Source organism: Corythoichthys intestinalis, chromosome 8 (assembly GCF_030265065.1).
Source record: "Corythoichthys intestinalis isolate RoL2023-P3 chromosome 8, ASM3026506v1, whole genome shotgun sequence".
NCBI classification, from domain to species: Eukaryota; Metazoa; Chordata; class Actinopteri; order Syngnathiformes; family Syngnathidae; genus Corythoichthys; species Corythoichthys intestinalis.
In genome coordinates, this window is record NC_080402.1 from 41,179,578 (window position 1) to 41,199,804 (window position 20,227).

General features: G+C 39.6%; 1 protein-coding gene across 4 annotated transcripts in view; it reads right to left on the minus strand.

The window, feature by feature from the left end:
* Window positions 1-3,401: 3,401 nt before the first annotated feature.
* cep170ab (centrosomal protein 170Ab) overlaps window positions 3,402-20,227 on the minus strand; it is a 28,282-nt gene continuing 11,456 nt past the window's right edge. For 2 of the 4 annotated variants that reach the window (XM_057843984.1, XM_057843985.1), the window contains exons 8-19: window positions 19,115-19,564; window positions 18,650-19,020; window positions 18,420-18,545; window positions 17,890-18,019; window positions 16,381-17,811; window positions 16,041-16,275; window positions 13,942-14,050; window positions 13,664-13,819; window positions 13,172-13,260; window positions 8,534-8,627; window positions 7,703-7,754; window positions 3,402-6,956 (exon numbers count right to left, since the gene is read on the minus strand). In XM_057843984.1, the coding sequence (XP_057699967.1) occupies window positions 6,709-6,956; window positions 7,703-7,754; window positions 8,534-8,627; window positions 13,172-13,260; window positions 13,664-13,819; window positions 13,942-14,050; window positions 16,041-16,275; window positions 16,381-17,811; window positions 17,890-18,019; window positions 18,420-18,545; window positions 18,650-19,020; window positions 19,115-19,564 (3,491 nt within the window). In that variant the 3' untranslated portion in view covers window positions 3,402-6,708. The remainder of the gene's footprint in view (window positions 6,957-7,702; window positions 7,755-8,533; window positions 8,628-13,171; window positions 13,261-13,663; window positions 13,820-13,941; window positions 14,051-16,040; window positions 16,276-16,380; window positions 17,812-17,889; window positions 18,020-18,419; window positions 18,546-18,649; window positions 19,021-19,114; window positions 19,565-20,227) is intronic. The other 2 variants (XM_057843986.1, XM_057843987.1) reach the window with 2 other exon arrangements.

The following is a 20,227-nucleotide window of genomic DNA, read 5'->3' on the forward strand; positions in this document are numbered from 1 at the left end:
TCTCACTGAAGGAAGGAGGTTGTCAGCCATGATCTGGCGATACATAGCTCCATCCATCCTCCCCTCAATACGGTGCAATCGTCGTGTACCCTTGGCAGAGAAGCAGCCCCATAAAATGATGTTTCCTCCTCCATGTTTCACGGTTGGGATGGTGTTCTTGGGGTTGTACTCATCCTTCTTTTTCCTCCAAACACGACGAGCCGAGTTTAGGCCAAAAAGTTCAATTTTGGTCTCATCCGACCACATGACCTTCGCCCATTGCTCCTCTGGATCATCCAGATGTTCAGTGGCAAACTTCAGACGTGTCTGGACATGTACTGGCTTCAGCAGCGGGACCTTGCGTGCGCTGTAGGATTTTAATCCATGACGGCGTAATATGTTTCCGATGGTTTTCTTCGAGACTGTGGTTCCAGCTCTCTTCAGGTCATTGACCAGGTCCTGCCGTGTAGTTCTGGGCTGATCCCTCACCTTCCTCACGATCAGTGATGCCCCACTAGGTGAGATCTTGCATGGAGCCCCACAACGAGGTAGATTGACTGTCAACTTGAACTTCTTCCATTTTCTAATAATCGCTCCAACAGTTGTTACCTTCTCACCAAGCTGCTTGCTTATTTTCCTGTAGCCCATCCCAGCCTTGTGCAGGTCTATTATTTTATCCCTGATGTCCTTACCTAGCTCTTTGGTCTTGGCCATTGTGGAGAGGTTGGACTTTTTTTGTTTGAGCATGTGAACAGGTGTCTTTTGTGCAGGTAACAAATTCAAACAGGTTCAGTTACTTCCGGTAATTAGTGGAGAACAGGAGGGGTTCTTAAAAAAGAACTAAGAGCCGAAATATTTACTAGTTGGTAATGTATCAAATACTAATTTCATGCAGTTAAATACAAATTTATTATTTAAAAATTATACAATGTGATTTTCTGGATTTTTGTATTACATTCCGTCCCTCACAGTTGAAGAGAACTTATGATACAAATTACAGACCTCTACATGGCTTGCAAGTGGGAAAACCAGCAAAATCGGCAGTGTATCAAATACTTGTTCTCCACACTGTATGTGTTTATATGACCAAAATTAATAGAACCGATCCGTATGAATTAATTGCCTATCTTTGGGATATCACCCATAACAATTTTGTCTGTGTGCTCATCTTAATTTCCAGCTGTTTTACAAGCATTTTATTTGCTACTGCAGTCCCTGTAATCTGTAACGAAATGTATTATCTTTTTATTTGTATTTGACTCAAACAACATTACGCTTGCATGTAGATATTAGAAAGTTAATTGCTAGCAGCAAGGATAAATCAGTAAGGAGGAATGAGAGAGGTAAGCTAGGTAACCCACCTAGGCAACATAAACCATTTTTAGGTCACAACCTACCTGTTGAGAAACCTTAATTAACTGCATAACAGTTACACTGATATATCCGCATTTCCGTCCAACAAAGTGGAGCAGCAGAGTGCAGGAAGAGGTGAAGGAGAGATGGAAGTTAATGAGCATGAGCAAAGGTGAAATGACTATCAGCAAGGGATGTCCCAATTTTTATTTTGAATACTGATGGCTGAAGCACAAAAAAAGTCACTTTTTTACAAAAGCATGAATTTTGGTTTGATTATATAAAGTTTAAAGCACTATTTCTCACTTTTTATGATGGATAAGTGCTAAAAATTTTTCGCTCGCTTGCCAGTGGCTCGCTGTGCTCCAGTATTGTATTAGGTCTACTGACACCCATGGGTTTGAGGTTTAAGGTTAGGGTGAGAGTTAGGCTCCTTAAAAGCAGGGGACATGGTTGGCGGTTAATGAACATTTGTGAAAGCAATGGCCTCGGTTGGCGAAGCTTGATTTGATTGGTCGTTGGAAGTATGGGGCATGGTTGGCGAAGCTTGATTTGATTGATCGTTGAAAGCATTGGGTGCGGCTTGCGAGTTTCGCAGGCTGCAGCTGAACCGTTCTCGCCTAAACAGGGAAAATAAATAAATTCAAAAAACCTTACCTTGCTATAAGTCTTAATCTGACTTTATTAATTCAATTACTTTTTCAAAGTCCAGTTTACTTAATATTTTTGGGCAATAGAATTACGGTAAATTTTCCATCACAACTTGAAAATTCAAATAAATTGGTTGAAATGATTTATTTATTTATTTTTACATTATATTGAATGAATCATCATGTCATGTCATGTATTAAATTGAATCTATGTTGGAAAGCATGTCCAAATCATTGTAATCTGTTTTTCTTTACATTTTACACAATTCCTAAACCTCATCAGAATTAGGGATTTTTACATTCAATGTACCTTAAAGCCTTTTTAGAACATCTGTGTCCATAATTATTTATGATTATGCTCTAAGGTGCCACGGAAAGCAAGTTAAACTCTTATTCACGCACTTATGAAGCAGCAACAGACACACTTGTGGGTTCAATGCTCAAGGGCGCTTTTCGTCAAGGGGAGATGTGGGAATCAAAGCAGTAACCTTGAGGTTGTGAGAGAAAAACATTTAGTCATCCAAGCAAAAAAATCTCTTGTACAAAATCTCTTAGATTGTGAGGACTGTAAAGGCGCTTTTCTTTGGTTCTAGAATTTAAAACACGATTTTTGTTTATCTGGATGTATGCTTGTGGTCAATAATCACTAAAACAATAAACTATTTGTTTCCCATTATGAAATGATTTTGAAATTACAACAGTGACAAACTTGTGTCATCTTCCTACTTGAAACATTTACCTTTCATACATACTGTATGTTAAGCTTTGTGTTCATGTACGCCTTCATTCATTCGTCTCCCTTACCGCTTATCGTAATGAGGGTGGGTGGGGGGGGGGGGGGGGGTGCTGGAGCCTATCCCAGCTAACTATGGGCAGGACTTAGGGTACACCCTGAACTGGTGGCCAGTCGATCACAGTTTGTCACTGCAATATTATCTTGATTCGAAAAAAGAACTTGAGCATTATTTATTTTAAATTTGTTTTGCTTTACATTGCATATTTCCAGTTTGGTCAAGTGTGTCCAATCCCATGTGTAGCAGAAAATCTAACTTGGAAAAAACAAAAGATGACCAGAATATGAACAGAAATATTTAGTTTGGACGTGTTGTACTTCATTTTTATGGCCTAGCAATTTGTTGTTTTGAAGACGTGCCACTGCTATTACTCAAACAAAAGCAATGTCGGTGAAAATTGACAGACCCAATATAGAGGAATTGCTAAATCTAAGTCTCAAGGTTACAAAAACCGGTAAACTTGCCTTGTGCCCACATAGGAGGCCTTTTTAAAAAGGAGTATCCCCCCCCCCCCCCCGTCAGGAAAAAGAATCTACGTGCACATCACCAGGATGGGAAATAGCAAGCGAGCCATTGTGTTTCATGTCTTTATTCCAAACTTCCAACAAATAGTTGAACACAGTGAAGCAGTGACAAATCTGCAGACGACGCTAATACGGCATTGGTGGCCTGAAATGAGAACATGCCTTGGACGTGGAAGAGCAATAATAATAGCTCTGTTCTTCACATTGGTCTGTGTTCTTGAATGTGGTGTAGTGTCAGGCCTTTTAGAAACAAGCAAGAAAAACAACACCTAGTTCAGATGCATGGTCAAAACCCCTGTGAACTCAAACACACTAACAGCTCGCATGCATGACTTCTGAACATACAGTATTTCGTCGCAGACGAACATAAAAATGTAAATCTCTAGTTATTGATGTACACACGCAGACGCATCAAATGCAGAATTTGCGAATCTTCATTTTTATTTGGTTTTGATGATCAAACTGTGCATTTGCATGTGGATGGTTGGCCAAACTGTAGAAAAATGCATTCCTTTCGTGAAATACCCTGCTAAGTGTGGATAAGGCCTAAGTTAAGCAATCAAGAGGTTTTAAAAACACTCAATGTTTGTAAGAAGTTAAATGCGAGTTGTGTCAAAAATATTAGAATGACATGAAATTGAAGGGGTATGGCTTAAATGTCACAAAACTATTTATGTGGAAGTATTAGATATGTTTGCGTGGCCACAACAAAATCTGGTGAGTTTAGATTTCCTTTAGGTTAATATTACTTATAAGCAGGGGTGAAAGTGGCTAGAATTTCTTGCCGGAACTCCCCGACGTGAAGGGCACCACGGAGCCAGAAATTTTATTTACTTATTAATTTCTTTCTTTCATTTTTATGGTTGGGTAGGGAGGGGTCAAGCCTCTTAAACTACTGAAATGCAAAGAAAACGGTTTTAGCACAGTTATTGCTGTAAGACATACAAAAACTGATTTTCATTCAAAAAAAAATTTTTTTTCAATTGCTTTTTTCAATGATTTGCAAAATAAAAGTTAACAAAAACAGCAATAACCCCAACCTCCATCTGCTAATTTTTATTTTCCCTCATTTCCTTACAAAGCATATGTCAAATTTTAATTTTAACTATTTAAGAACATGGATGTATATTAAAATTGAAGTTAATGTAAACATTTACTTTTTGTTTATTTTTTTTTTTTAAATAACAGATATAAGTAACATACATTCAGAAAAATAAGTACAAATGCAGAGTGAAATGGAATATATTTTGAAGATCGCACAAACATTGACTTTTTTAAATCATAAGGAAATGAATAAGTAGCCTAACATAAATGAACAAAGGAAATGAATAAGTAGCCTAACATAAATGAATAAATTTAAGTCCAAAGTACACATTGACAGCTAAGATGTTCTGAACCTCCCTATCAGAAGAAAATAAAAGTAAATATGATGACTGAGCCTCCTCAACTCTTTTGTTGCTCTTAAAGATTTGATCCAATTTCATGTTGCATTGCCCTTTTTTGTCGCATCAATTCAACAACCTTTTTCTTGCTGTTCCAGAAATTATGCACATTTGAACCAATCAGAGCTAACTATCTCTGCTGATCACATTTCAGTATGACAGCCAATTGAACGGATAAATGAGTTCAGGCGTTTTGCTTTGCTACGTGTATTCGCACATTGACATGACTCATCATCGTCAGACTCAGATAACTGCAGCAGCTGGGGAAACCTCCATGCCGTCCGTGGAATAAAATAAATAATAAATATTGGTGGAAACGGATTATACCACACAAGCACTTTATCATGCTTGTTGTTAACACTTGTGTATGTAAATCTGATGTTGGTAGATTGTTTTCTTCTTGGAGATGAAATGCATGTGTGGCAGCTTAGCATTAAAAAAAAAAATTTTTTTACATAGTGTTATGACAGTTGCCGTCATATTTTCAGAATCAAAGCACTGTGTACCGGAACAGCATTCCGGCCCTGAATCTTATACCGGAACTGCGTTCTGGCCCTGAATCTTATACTGGAACTGCGTTCCTGACCATTCTGGCCCACTTTCACCCCTCCTTATAAGATATTCACGTCAGCAGACGAAACACAATATAGCAATTGCTGCTTGGTCTGCCTCAAATGTGGAGCACTGGAGGCAAATACATTCCGTAATTACCATAAAGTGTACCCTCAAACAGCAGCTCCATGCAGTATTGATGTTGCCTGTGAGGACCAAGCAAGATTCCGAATTTGCAATGACTTTTACATTTTCCCCTCTCGTTGAGAGCTATTTAGATCATCCTGCTCTAGAGCAAAATCAATGATGCAAATGAAAAGCTCAGCTCCCAAAGTAACATTGTAGTATGCTTGCGTTACAAAATATGACAGGTACACTTCAGGTTCAGTTAAAAATGTGACGTAACATGCATTTTTATTAGAAAGGAAAACAATTTTACTCAAATCCTCAATGAACAAAGTAAACTTAGTGCGGATCACAAAATGCACTTATTCTTAGAAAGGAAATTTGTTAGGTAAAATTTGATCGGGTTACATTCATGTGTAAACGGTAGTATGATACGCTGTCCATCCCTCCTTTGCATCGTTGCAGCATGCTACTGCTGGACTTGGAGGTAGACCCTGTTTATGCTGGTTCAAACACAAAACTTAAGTAAAAAACAAAACAAACATTTTTAGATAGCGAGTGCAACCCTGCATATTTTTGACTAAAACACCACTATAAATGTAACAATATAAGGGGCATTACCTGATCCTTTGGACATCAATATTAACATGTTCCAGATTCAAAATGTGCAAAGAAACTATTTTCACAATCAGCTTCCTCTCATTTCTGCTGTTTTACTGTAAAGATTGCTTCATTTAGGGCACTTGTGACAAAATACTTAAAGGAGCCGAACATACATATTTCTCAGCGCTATTCTGATTTTTGTATTGTACACAGATTGCACATGGCATTTTCACAAGGAAAAGGCTTGTAGTAGTTTTGGATTTGACAGTAAGAAACAATTATAAGGTAAATACAGTACATCCCAGTTCTTTTCAGACACTAAAACAACTCAGATGGATTATCGCACAATTTTTTTGGACACCTTCGCACACACCTTTCTTATTAAGTTACACAATTTATTTGAAATAACAATGACAGGTCGGCAGACACAAGTTTATAAAACACATACATGACCTTGGATCATATAATGGTGAACAAAGTTATTTGTACACGGAAACTACTCGCATCTCCAACAGAATAATGACGTAAACCATAGTAAACTTAAAGACCGGTCAAGTTCACTTTTCTGGGTCCAAAATGTATTAATATATTGAAAGATCATGCCAAAAGGATGTTTACTTCCGGGGGCTTCAGGAAAAAGTCCGATATAATGGACACATTAATAAGATGCTTTACTAGTCGTCAATTATCCACTGGTCTGTTGGAACCCTGGAACTTGTTCTACCTGTAAACTCTCTGACAGTTCATGTGATTCACCAGGGGTGACTTCACGCTTGGAGACCGACAGTGCAGTAGAAGAGACCACAGTTCCAGAAGGAAGCGCCGATTCTGCCTGGTGAGCTGCAGGACTCTTCTGGTCAGTCAAAGGACTGGTAAGGCCCAGACTGGTCAGAGCATCCAGAGTGCCATCCGGGTCCACCATCATATCAATGACTGGACAACAATAACAAACACTGAAATGTAACTTTTTTTTTTCCGCGCTTGCAAAAAAAGGCCCAATAAAGTTACATATGACATCTGCAGTATTGTTTTCGTCAACAATGACGAAAATGAAAATATACCGTCGACTAACTAAAAATGTGGCTTAGGAAACGAGAACATAACAGGATGAATGCCAGTTTTTGGCTGATGAGACGTCTACGAGATGAAAATGCTGCATCGTGACTGTCATATGTTCACAATTCGTGACATTTTCACATTGTATGTGGAGTACGTCAGCTCTCATTGTGGCAGTGCCACTCATGTGAGATATGCTACGCCTCTCCCTCCTATAGGAGTTTAGGATGTGTCTCAAGCTAGGCAGCGCTCCATCTTGCTTGTTTGGAAACATGGCAAGATTTGTTTTCTTATCTTGGCAAGAGAGAATACGCGATCCTGCTTTAGCTTTTAAAGTGCCTATGACAGCAAAAAGCGTGTTTATTTCATATTACACGCTGTATTTTATGCTCCTGATTGAAATGGACCGCTTGGATGTGGTTGGAAGCGATCAATTTTTTAATTCAATTTTTTTAATCCCGCACCATGAAAATGTATGACTTCCTAGATTGAGGAAGAATGCGAATGTGATGTGATATGAACTTTAAACTATATACTAAACCGAACTACACCACATTGTTAAAAATGAAGCAAATTGATTCTTTTCTTTCTCATAAAAATAAAAAAAATCACTAACTCCATACCAAGCAGTTGTCTTTCCACTCTCTTAAGATCTTGAATGATAGTGGAAATCTCCTGGGAAAAAACAACAACAACAAAGTAAAGATTAAGTCTCACCCATTGTAATAGAGGAAAATATTTAGGAGAATGTCCCTATTTGTGCTTAACTGCACACTCATCCATGCTTTCCTTACGGCCTTCTCACTGTCAGCCAGACTAGCACAGCTTCTCAGTGGTTCACATGAGGCCAATGGTCATGTGGTCAAGTGAAGCTGTCATTCTGAGGAGTAAGACTCTACAGCACCATTGGATATCAATTCTTCCTCTTGTCACCTAAACAGTAATTAAGCACGGAATTCTAAAGAACTCTTCCCCTCACAAAATGTATTCTGTCATGTATTTCTATGATTTCTGCCAAAACTAATCCGATATTTTGTGTTTACTACTGCAAGAAATATTCTTTCTACTGAATGGCATTAATTCCCATTCAGTGAAAAGCAACTGGATTACTGCTGTAAACAGATTATAAGCAATGTATCCCATTACCATAGCCATACTGAATTACTAAAGTTAATACTTTTTATATTTTGTGTGAATCCTATAATAACCGGACAACTTACTGTACAATAAAATTAAACTATCTGGGATTTGGGTTTTCTAGTGTATACCACCTGAACAATAGTGGACACAATTTTTTCCCTTTAACCCACCCGGAACTAAATTCGATTTAAATGAATAATAGCCTACAGTATTGAACAAATAAAAACGCGCAAATGATTAAAAAAAAAAAAAAAAAAATCATTTTCAATTGTAATACGTATATATAATAAATTTTGAGCCGATAGGATTCTCACCTTGTTGGAGCTCTTTAACAGCAAGGAGTCATGCTCTGCCTGAAGTTTGCTCTCAATCTCTTCCCATTTACGGTCTTTATCTTTGAAAAGAATCCTACAGATCGAGAAACAGTAAAATATGTATGAAATCAAAATACCTGTACACACAGTTATCTTAAATTTAGCTCTCCACCTTTGAGGATTTTATAATATTAATAATACCGTAATTTTTGGACTAAATGCTGCTACTTTTTTCCTTCATATTGAATCCTGCGTCTTATAGTCCAGTGCGGCATATTTGTTGATTTATTTTGGTAAATAGGTAACACTTTATTTGACAGCGGCTTCATAACACTGTCATAAGTCAGTCATAATTATGATATGACACTATCATGGGGCATTACTGAATGCTTATGTCATTGTCATCTGGCAAATTATGTCACTATTTCCATTTATGTCAAGCTTGGATCTTTTACGTCCATTCAAAAGTGAAATAATTGCCAGAACACTAAATGAAATGTTATAAACGTTCATAAATGCTCATGACAGTGTCATGTCATAATTCTGATTGTCTAATGACAGTCATATGGCGCCAATGTGAAATAAAGTATTACCAAATACCATAGCTAGCAATTAATGAAAGAACTGGAACAGTAACTGCAGAAATAATTAGCACAGAACAAGAATTTTGATTGTTATTTACATATGTAGCGGCGCAATGCATGCTAGGGGGCATGTTGGACAACAACAGTGTTGACAGCAGGTGGCAGCAGAGGTTGGCTGTCTCCCCCAAGGGAGCAGTCATGGCCAAAGCAATGAAGCAATGGAACTTGGCAGCCAATCGGTTCAAAGCTTTATGGTGGTTCATTTGGTCTTATGACAGTCGTATTGATGCCACTGTCAAATAAAGTGTTGCCCGTTAATATCTTTTGGTGTAAATATCTCATAATACAGTGAGGACAGCTGCGGTTTATAGACCAGTGCGGCTTATCTGTAAATGAACAAATGCCGTTTTTGTGCCAAATTTGATGGGTAGCGGCTTATGGAATGGAATGGAATTTTGTCATCATCATCGGTATCATTGACAATCATTGACAATTACAAAATGTGATATGATTTGCCCGAAGGAACCAAAGAAGAAGACAAAGGCGGACGGGATGAAGCATATGCTTATCAGTTTCCCGTCCCCCATACAACTAAAGACGCACATTCAGGCATGGAACATACATCAAAACTGTAAAATAACACAGTCAACAATCTGGGTTTAGTAACTCAGCGTCCAGTCAAGCAGCTCGATTAACTTCAGGGCGTACACGGTTATGACTTTGTCATGTCCCTGACATTTTTGCATCTGTTTGCTGTGGAACATTTTGTTGTGGCTATGTGTGTGACATGTTATCACAGCTGGTGTGAGTAGTGACTCAAAATTATGGATGGGCGGATCGATACCAAAATATCGATATTTCGATCCAGCGCGTTAAGTTTTAGGTATCGATCCCCAAGTAAAAGTATTGATATTTAGAATTGATATATTATATTTTCTTTGTCTATTTTTTGGGTATATTTTTGTGCACACTTTTTGTACTACTTTTCCCTTTCGCGTTCTACACGCACATAAGCAGTGCACCGGCGTCTGCTCCCGCCCCCATTTACGTCCCTATCCTGTGTCGATCAACATGCTTTTCCTCCGCCCCTCTCACGAGGCACCAACACAGTCACAACTAACAAACATTTGGAAGCTGGTTCTACCAGCCTGGTAGCATGGCTGCGGCATCGACGACGGATCGTAAAAGAAGTCTGGTTTGGATATATTTCATTTTAATAAATAGCAATGAGGCTAAGTGCACAGTTTGTGCCTAATACCACAAACCTCACGAAACACTTAAGAAACGTGCATCCCGAAGCACACGACGAAATAAATGAAAAACGTGCCGCTCAAGCCAAGGAGGACACGAGAAAAGAAAAGACCACGCCGCCGAAGCAAAAGCAAAGTACTTTAGAAGTGGCGTTTGCGAGAAGCAGGACTTATCCAGGTAATGGAGGTGCTAACAGATAATCAGAGACGAAATAAGCATTAGTGGCTGATGTGCAATATGAAATGATAAATAAGGCGTTTTTGTCATCTTACATAAAAAGAACTTTGCAGTACTATTGAATATGCTTAGTAACGGAAAGTTATAGCTACATCTTATTTGTGAAATGCAAAGTTCATACTGCATTATATAAAAAAGGTAAAATGACCATAATGGCATATTTAACGGTGAAGTATTACTGTAACCTAAATGTGACTCTCCATTTTATAGGATAGTCAAGTGAACTACGAGCAAGCAAGTTTGGTATTAAAAGAAATATACTGTATAAATTATTACTTAACATTTTAAAATTTCCATATTGTTTTATTTTACAAACAATTAAATGCTTGATTTCTTATGTTTTGTTCCTATTTACTTTTATTTTGTTAAAGGTCTGTTTTAATTATTTCAAAATCTTTGAAAATTGTGTTAGTAAAATAAAATTCAAAAACGGAAAGTGCTATTTATTGGATTTGTTTTTAATGATCTACCATTAGAGGGCGGTAACATGCTACTATTAATTCGTTCTTTAATTAGATCAAAAATATTTGACTTAGGTAGATTAAAATTTGATCAAATACAACGTGTAGCAGGGAAATAGTTTGTGCATATGAATTTAAGGGTCATGGTTAGAGTGAGACTGATTAATCAGATTTTGTTGATGATGGATTGGTTTGTGAGTTTGTAGGGACACTGCTTTGCTAGTTATTAAAAGCAGCAGTTTATCCATTGCAATCCATATTTGACACAGAGACTTTTAATAGTTTTTGAGTGCTTGCTGTAGTTGTACATTAGATATCATCAGAATGGCTGAGAACTGCAGGGTTGTATATATAATATATACTGTATATATATAAATATGTACTTCCGGTATCGATATTGGATCGGGATTGCAATATTTGGCCCTGGTATTACTTGGTATCGGATCAAATCTAAAATCATTGGTATCACCCATCCCTACTCAAAATGCTTTTCTTATAAGTCTCTTAAAAGGATACATTGCTGAGGTGTACATGGTGGCAACAATTGGCGCACACAAGGTCCCTGTAACAGTTTCATCAGACATGAATGTATGAGAAAATCAAACAACATGCTGTACATATTTTATCCCAAGATTAATGTCTCCACAACGAAAACATGCTTATTATTCGTTTTATACAGTATCTTTTCCTTATACTCAGTAAACTAGACATTTGAATCAGGAGCTCGGTAGACACAGCAGATAATTATGTTTTTACAATTGGGGATTAGGAGCTCAATTGTAATACATTCCAGGAGATTGTCAATCATAATTGCAACACCCCCTCCCCCCTTAGATGCCCGATACATTTGTGTCATGTTATATCCGTGCAAATTAAAGTCAGAGCCTTTGTTGTCTTTAGTAGATAATCCTTAATGTGTTCAAGATTCTTGTAGAGACTCCTGCCGTTGATAAGTTTCAGCTTACCGTCCACATCCACGAGTTGTTATACTGGTCGGCTGTGTAGTATTTACAGTTATCCAGCTATTGTGGTCAGCTGGTCAAGACTCGTAATAGCTTTAATCTTCATATCTTGCGTCTTGACAAGGATCCTGCAATCCAAGACCCAGGTGTTGGCTATTTTCCCTGCTTTCTTGAGTTGACGTGCTTTTCTTGCAATTTCGGCATTTCGGCGAGTCAAGTTGTCATTCAAAAAAATCTTCGACCCTTTCAGGTGGCGGCGCTGGTTAAGCAGGGCAGTCTTGGTCTTGTGGTCTGCCAGCTTCATGAGCACCGTTGCCAGTCCTCTCCCCCCAGATGGGAGCAGAAGGCAGTGACGGATGTCCAGCGGTTCCATGTTTATTCCATACTCTTTCAGCTTAGCAATTGCCAGTTGCGCCACTGTGTCCCCTGGGCCAGGCGTCAGTTGTAATCCAGAAATGATGAGCTCATTTGCGCGTCGGCACTGGTTGAATTCGTCAGCCAAAATTTCCAGCCTCTTGATGCGAACATCTCTTTCCTCGACCGGCTGCTTGAGTTTCTAGTTTTCAGCGCGAATTAACTGGAGCTCTCTGACGATTTCATGATTTTGGTTTTGAATCAAGCCAGTCAAGGAGACCTCCAACTTCTGTATGGAGGATTTTATTTCATCCAAGTCTCCAGGTTTAAAATTCTTTGGAGCCATACTGGGAGTCGAGCTTGCTGACCCTGAGCGCTTATTGGTTAAGATAAAAGAGTGCTTCAGGAGCTCAGAGTGCGTCTGTACACGGCGAAGGCTGAGCAGGTGCACCTTATAGTGCGAAAATTACTGTAATATTTTATTCATTTATTAAATATGATATAGGATAAAGATTGTGAGTTGTCACTCAGTGTGAGATAACAAGCATTTTTTTCCCACTGGCTGTTGGCGTCTGCCTGTGATGGGTCACTCGTATTGGATTTGCCGGCCTAGTTTCAGCAAATAAGAAAGACAATCAAAGGAAAAACCCAAAAAATAGCCTTCAAGATTTCATTACGCGCTTGCAATTTTTTTTTTTTTCAGGATAATATGTAACAGAAAAATAATACAATACCTTAAACATAAGTCAACATAAGTGAGTGCTTATTGTGGTGCAGTGTGATGCTCACCTGATTTTGCCTGCTGTTTTGTCGACAGATTGTCGTATTCTCTTTGAGAGCTGATTCACAGATGGTATGAGTAAACTGTCTAGAATTACCTGGTAGATGAAAACATGTTTTTAAGCTGCAATATATTACTACTGCCACTACTCTAGTTATAAAACATTATTAATCATTCTACTTGAGATATTGTAGACAGTAATAATAAAACAGAAAGACAATCTATGCATTATTTTTTTCACTACAGTGCTTGGCAAATGGCTGGCCTCCCTTTGGTTGGGGAAAAAACAAAAAACATTTGCATGTACTATTTGTTGAGCACTCTCTAGTGGTCCCTGTATCTAACAGCATGAATGGTAGTGCTATTTATTTATACATAATTGATTACAATTTGCAATTGTAGTCTTGAAAACAAAATGCATTTCAGCACTGCATCAATGTTTTACTAAAGCTGATGCACACTATAATGAACTAGGTTCTAAAATTGAAAGAGAGACTCACCTCATCTCTGTTCCAGGTTTGTCGTCGAATAGAGCGAGATCCCTGTGAACTGGAGGTCCTAGGTCTCATTTCAATTGACTTTCCATTTGCTTCCATAGCACTGCTATGATCTGTGGAGGGGCCTCCAAGGTCCAAGCTGTCATCACATTCCTCCAACTATAACAGAATATTAATTTAGCTCATTGCAAATATTTAAAAGTATTGTTTTGTGTCGGTTCAAAACTAAAACAGTTTTGCTCATCAATGTTCTGCCAAACTGTCAAATATTTGAAAAATACCATGACTCCAGGGTCAGTGGTTGCAGGGCTCACTGAGTCAATCTCTCCAGCTACATCATGAATCTCTCTTGCAAGCATTGCGAGGTCTTTGGCAAGGTCCTGGCTAATCCTGTTGAGCAAATGAATACCAAATATTAATTTCAAATCCAACAATTTTATTTCATAGTGAAAACACATTTACGGGGAATTGTACGACGAAAAAATGTTGTTTGACAGATTTATGTTTTTCCATAGACTTCACAATTATATTTACGGGACACATTTCACAGACACTACGCCACGCCTTCAAGTAGTGGGCCGTCATCCCACACTCCGCTTCAGTTATTCGCAGTCGGTCGCAGTTATTCAACACATGCAGCGATCCAACGCCGGATTTAGGTTGAAAAAGTACGAAAGCTGTACCGCATACAGGAATAATTGTCTCAGGATTGATTGGTTCAAGGATTCAAGGTAATTATTATATTTTCCGTGCTGTGAGAGAATTTTATTCATGCTTAAAACACAACCATTATACATTATATTTTGTATGCTTTTGTTATGCTTGCATGAGAACATTGTAGCATAGAGCGTCATTGTTAATCTGTTTGAGTGTGCTTTCCCATGGCCTTGACAATTGTAGACTGTATCACAATATGCCCAAATATGGACTGTTATGTTCCCATGTTTTTCAATATGCCCTGAATGAATACAAGGGAGGACTGTGGTTTCTTATCATCGTTCTAGCCAGGACCAGTGCTCAAGGTCTCAGCTCAAGGATGTTTTTGTATGGAAAAATACCCAGGTTTGTGAGAAGATGAGTTTCATTTCTTAGTTAAGTTTCGTTTCACGGTGGGCTTCGGCACCGCCCTTTCAACAGTATAAATGTCCAACCTCTATTGTACTTCTTCGTACTTCTGGGTGATTACAGCTCCTGGCTGGGTCACATCATTTTGTACCCGAGAGCTCTTGTTCATAAAGCCTTCGAAGCAAAGCAATCCATGGTTGGGGTCGTATTCATTTCTCTAATCGAGATATCGAGGTAACACTTGTCTTGGAGTTGAAACTTGAGCTTCCCTGACACGTACCATGCATGCATATTGAAACGTGAAAAAAAAATCAATGGGAGAAATGAACTGCTACGGCATTGGCATCATAATTTGCCATATTTACGTAAAATAAATGCTAACTGTCCGTTTTTTTTGCTTTTAACCAAGATTCCAGACTGTTTTACGTTCATATCTATAAAGAATTCAGTGATTTACGAATTTATTCACAAGAATTTTCAACGTAAAAAGCTCTTTGTGGTAATAAAGCGGCGTTACAGTGGCTTAAAGACCAGGAGGACATTTGACACATTTACGTAAAATAAATGCTAACTGCCCGGTTCTTTGCTCTTTTGACAAAGAATCGAGACTGTTTTACGTCCATATTTATAAAGAATTCAGGGATTTAAGCATTTATTCACAAGATTTTTCAACTGAAAAAGCTCTTTGTCTGTGTTTCCACTCAGTCAGCTTTGACAGAGATAGGCCCCCTATTAATCGGTCCCGTCAATATATTATGGAGTCTATGGTTTTTCTCAATATTATTTGCGTATTTGCCATTAGAAACTCCATTTATCCTTTGGGATTACAATCTGACAAACATCACCCATATTCCTTGATTTTGGAAAACACATTACTTTAGCCCTACCGGAATTGAGTACAAGGTAAAGCTAAATATTTTTTTCTGAATGACAATTACGGTTGATTGCAAATGAAGCTGATCAATAAAAAGAAAAAACAATGTTATCATCTTAAGTGACATAAATGGCATATGCCGTCTACCAAATGCTGGGTGTCATAAAAATTTGTTATTGTTAGATTGAAAATATCCTTCAAATGTTCTGCGATGAGTTCAGATGTAATTGGTGATTTCTTGGCATTTAACCTTTTGAGAGCATGACATATTGTACCTCCGTCCTACTAACGAGTGCATGACCAATATCAAAAGGTATATTTTCCCAAAATGGGATAAATCCTTTGTACTATCCTTATTGGCTTATGAAAAAAAAGCTGGTCACGCCTTCAAATATGACATCAGTATACTTCAACCTAAGTTTTCAAACTCCATCTACCTACCTGGCTATCTCCTCACTGTGTGCTGTCCAGTCTCTCATATATTCCTCCTGATCCCTAGAAGGTGGCTTTAGATCTGCAGAATTAGTTGCAATTGGCCCTGAGCCTCCTAGCTGGGCCACCCGTGTGGATTGAACTGGCCGTGCCTGGCCCTGTTTGGACAGATGGCGGTTGGAGCCATACTCGTCCTCTGAGGTGGAGGCATACTCTACAGGCATACGGCGCCAACGAGTGCTGGCTGTGGAAAGAATAACGGATCACATTATGGTTAAGCATTTAAACAGCCATTGATCTGAAAAAAAAAGGAGTGACAGAAAAAGTAAGAATGTTTATTTACACTCACTGATACCTGCTGGTGTAGCCTGTCCATATAAGGACCCAGGTTTACTTTTATCAGGAAGTTTGGAGGCACTGTTTGCCCTGGCTCTTGGTCCACATACAGAGGGCACATTGGATCCCCTTTGTCCATGTCTAGTAGCATAATCAGCAACAGTACTTCTAGCTCCCAATCCTCTACTCCTGGTCACGGTGGCTTCAGAATCACTCTGGGCAGAAAGAGATCCAACCCTTGGTCTCCTTGGCTGTGCCAGAGCCTCTATCCTAGACATTCCTCTCTTTGCAAGCCCTGTCCTGGATGTGGAACTGGTAGTTGAAGCTTCAGAAGCCACAGACATCCTGTCCAAATCTGCAGGTTCAGTATCGGTTGAGTCACCGAGTCGGGCTCTCCGAAGTATGGATGCCCTTGTGGGCCTTGGCTTTGGGACACTTGTGGTTTTACTAGGTGGAACAGAAGCAGGGGGCTGGTTGATCTTAGCCCTACTAGACTTGGTGCTGGCACCCACTGTGGTGCTTCCCGTTTGGGTTCTGGCCCGTGAACCTCTTGGTTCTTGTGTGGTCGGCTGGGTATCAGAGAGAAGCGAGTTAGAATTGACATCGTCATCTGTGAGGTCCAGAGAAGTCCAAGGCTGCTGAAGACCTTGTGTTCTGGCCTTAACCCTCTTCTCTTGAGTCTGTCGACCAGAAGCTGGGCCTTTGTTGCTTGAGCACAGAACAGTTTTCTCTTTTTGCTGTCCCACAAGAATTCGCCGTTTTTGGACCATTTTTCTTGCTCCATCAGCCTGGCTTACTGTACTAGTTGTGTCCACATCCGACTCTGGTGACATTGAACCTTCTATGGATTGACTTGGTGGATCGCCTTGGTCTGATACAGTGGTCTCTAAGAAAGCTGCCACTGCCTCAGTGTCTTTCTGAAGTGTTTCATTGTCGATGGCGGCTTCCCTACTCGGGGGTCTGCTACCTGTGAGTCCATCAATGCGGGGTATTAGCTCAATAGGTATATTGGAGCTTGGCTTCTCCACTGTAAAACTCTCCTGTCTCAGATATGGTTTTCCGCTACTCTCCCTGTTTTTCTCTTCTTCCTTTTTCCTCCTCAGCACTTCCTCTTTTCTCCTCTCGCCACTCGTCTTTGGTCGAGGGGGTAGCTTTGCCATCGCACCAGACTGACTTGTTCTCCCATAACTGCTACCCTGAGACCTGGCTGGTGAAGAGCGACTCGGGCTACCGTGTGCAGGAAAATTTTGCACATCTGCAATTTTCCCCTCGGGTTTTACTTTCTCTTGCAGTTCTGTGTCCTGTTTCTCTCCCATGTCAGCGTTCATACAAGAATTCCTCATTCCTTGGGAATTTTCTTCACCAGACACCTGGGGCAGAGTTCTTTTTTTACGTTCTTTTTGACTAGATGAAGCAAAGGAATGGCTGGATTCACTAATGTCTGCTGAGAAAAAAAAGGTCATATTTGCAATGTTAAAATTGGTGTATACAGTATGTGGGGCTTTAAAAGGCATTTCAGTACCTTTGTCGGTAACTAAACTGTGGCTCTCGCCACCAGATCCCTCGGGGTCTGTTCTTATGTGGCTGGCAGCAAGAATAGCCCACTGTGAGACCCAGCGAGGACCACCTACCACCAGATCCTCAGTCAGTACCTGGAAAAATATAGAATGGGTCATTTGAAGCTATGAAACAGGATTATACAGCAAGCCATAGTTATTTGAGTCATCAATTTGAATATTAGTTATTTCAACCAAAGAAGTACTGTACTGTATATATAATAAACTCACGGATAAGCATTCATAAAACATGTCTACACACCACTGTTCAGATATTAGTCTTCCATGATATGAGAAAAAAAAGATCAACAATATCATTTTTTTTTCACCATGAAAATAATGTGACAACCAGCACAACCTAAATGAAGAAAAAAACATGCGCACACTCTATTAACTGGAAATGCGTCTTTTTTCAGCTTTGACCAATCGCATTCAAACTTCAGTTAACTTTACATGTTCATTACTTTTCTCTTTTGTATGTTTTGTGTTTTTGCACCTCTGCCTCCATGAAGCCAGGTTTCACTCGATCTCTAGTACCGGACCTCTGAGAGGGGATGTTCTCTCTCTCTGCACTTCCGACTCTGGAAACATGCACAGTCTCTAGTTCATCTACACCAAATACCTAAAGACAGACAGATGAAAGAAAACCATTTTACACTGATCTCGCTAACATGAAAATGTTCACGTATAACTTCAGGACGACATGGGTTACTCTTTCCTGCCCACCTTGTCAATCATTTTTCGAGCCTCTTCTTCTTCATGATCTCCATTTTCCAGCTCAATGGTGTATGTTCCTCTGTCACTACAATCATCTCCTTGCTGATAGCACTCATCACGACTGCTTTGTTGATGTAGTGTAGAGCTGTGTTGCCGGTCTACAAAGCCGATTGACACTTTTGTACTTGAAGACCTACGACGGCGAGCTGGACTTTCCTCTTCTGCAAAGAGCCCCTCGGGCACATTAGCTCGCCCTTCCCTGATCTTCATTCCGGTTCCACCCCAAAGCCCTAAAGAGCGCTCCTCTAGAGCTGCAGCCCTGCGTTGTTCTCCTAGTGCGTTCTCTGAGTCGCTCTGTGTGCCATCCTCATGTTTGCTGTCTGGCATAGAAGAATGGCAAATACGTAAGCTTTAATTAATAGGCTTGTTGTTCAAATAGTGGCATACGTATATACAACACAATCGACACAGTACCTTTAAGACTCCGAAGTTGAACAGGAACATCACTCTTGACACTTTCTCCACCATCTTCTGCCACAGTTTCTTTAACAGTCAATGGCAACTCATTCTGGGCCAACCAATCAGCGACTTTGACCTCTGCTGCTACCATGGCTGTCTGAAGTGGACTCAGCTCCTCTCCTACTCCCCTTTTTGGACGTGCCCTTGTGTCTAAGCCCAATTTTGCAACTCGATCTTTGACTGTCACTTTGCCTGATGCCCCAGCGTCAAATTCGATGGTGTAGGATGCGTGCCCATGGACAGGCTCTGTAGTACATGAAGCACCAGGCTCTTGATCTCTTGACGTGACCTCACAACTCTCTTTCCCTTCTGGGGGCGCATCCTTGGTTGGGATTTCAAAGTAGCTTGGCTCCTGAGAAGATATTTGCGGGGCAGGCTTTGGAATTTCGGCAGTCTTCTTTGGGTCTATTTGACAAATCAGAGTTGCATGTTGGGTTACCACTTAAAACTCTAAACTGTGGTCATACTACTATTTAGGTTGTAATATACAGTAAAGCAAAACATTGCAATACACAATCAATGTTGTTAATAATGGCGTTAGAGTATAACTGCGTTACTAACGCCGTTATTTTTGTCATTAGTGAGTACCGTAATTTCCCGAATATAACGCGAACTTTTTTTCCCCAAATCAACTTGTAAAATCATGGTGCGCATTATAAACGGGTACATGGATGGAGACAGAAATATATACATATTACATACATATGTAAACCGATTTTTTTTTTATTGACACAGCCACGTTGTGTTGAAGAAACGTATGCGGCGACCCGTTGCCGACCATTACGGTACGTGACGTCACCATTTTGTTTCGGTAATACTTAGGGATGGGAATCGAAATCCGATTCCAATTCGGAACCGGTTCCGAGTGTTTCGAGGCCTCGACATCACAATGAAAAAGCCTTAACGATCCCTTTAACGATTCCTAAAGACGGCTATTGCGTCGTGACGTGTCTTTTTGTCCAGACGCATCAAACTAGCATGGCGCCAAGAACCACTCGCTCCAAAGTTTGACTACACTTCACCAAGAAAGAGTGTGAAAATGAAAGGTTACGACGGGTAAGCATGAGC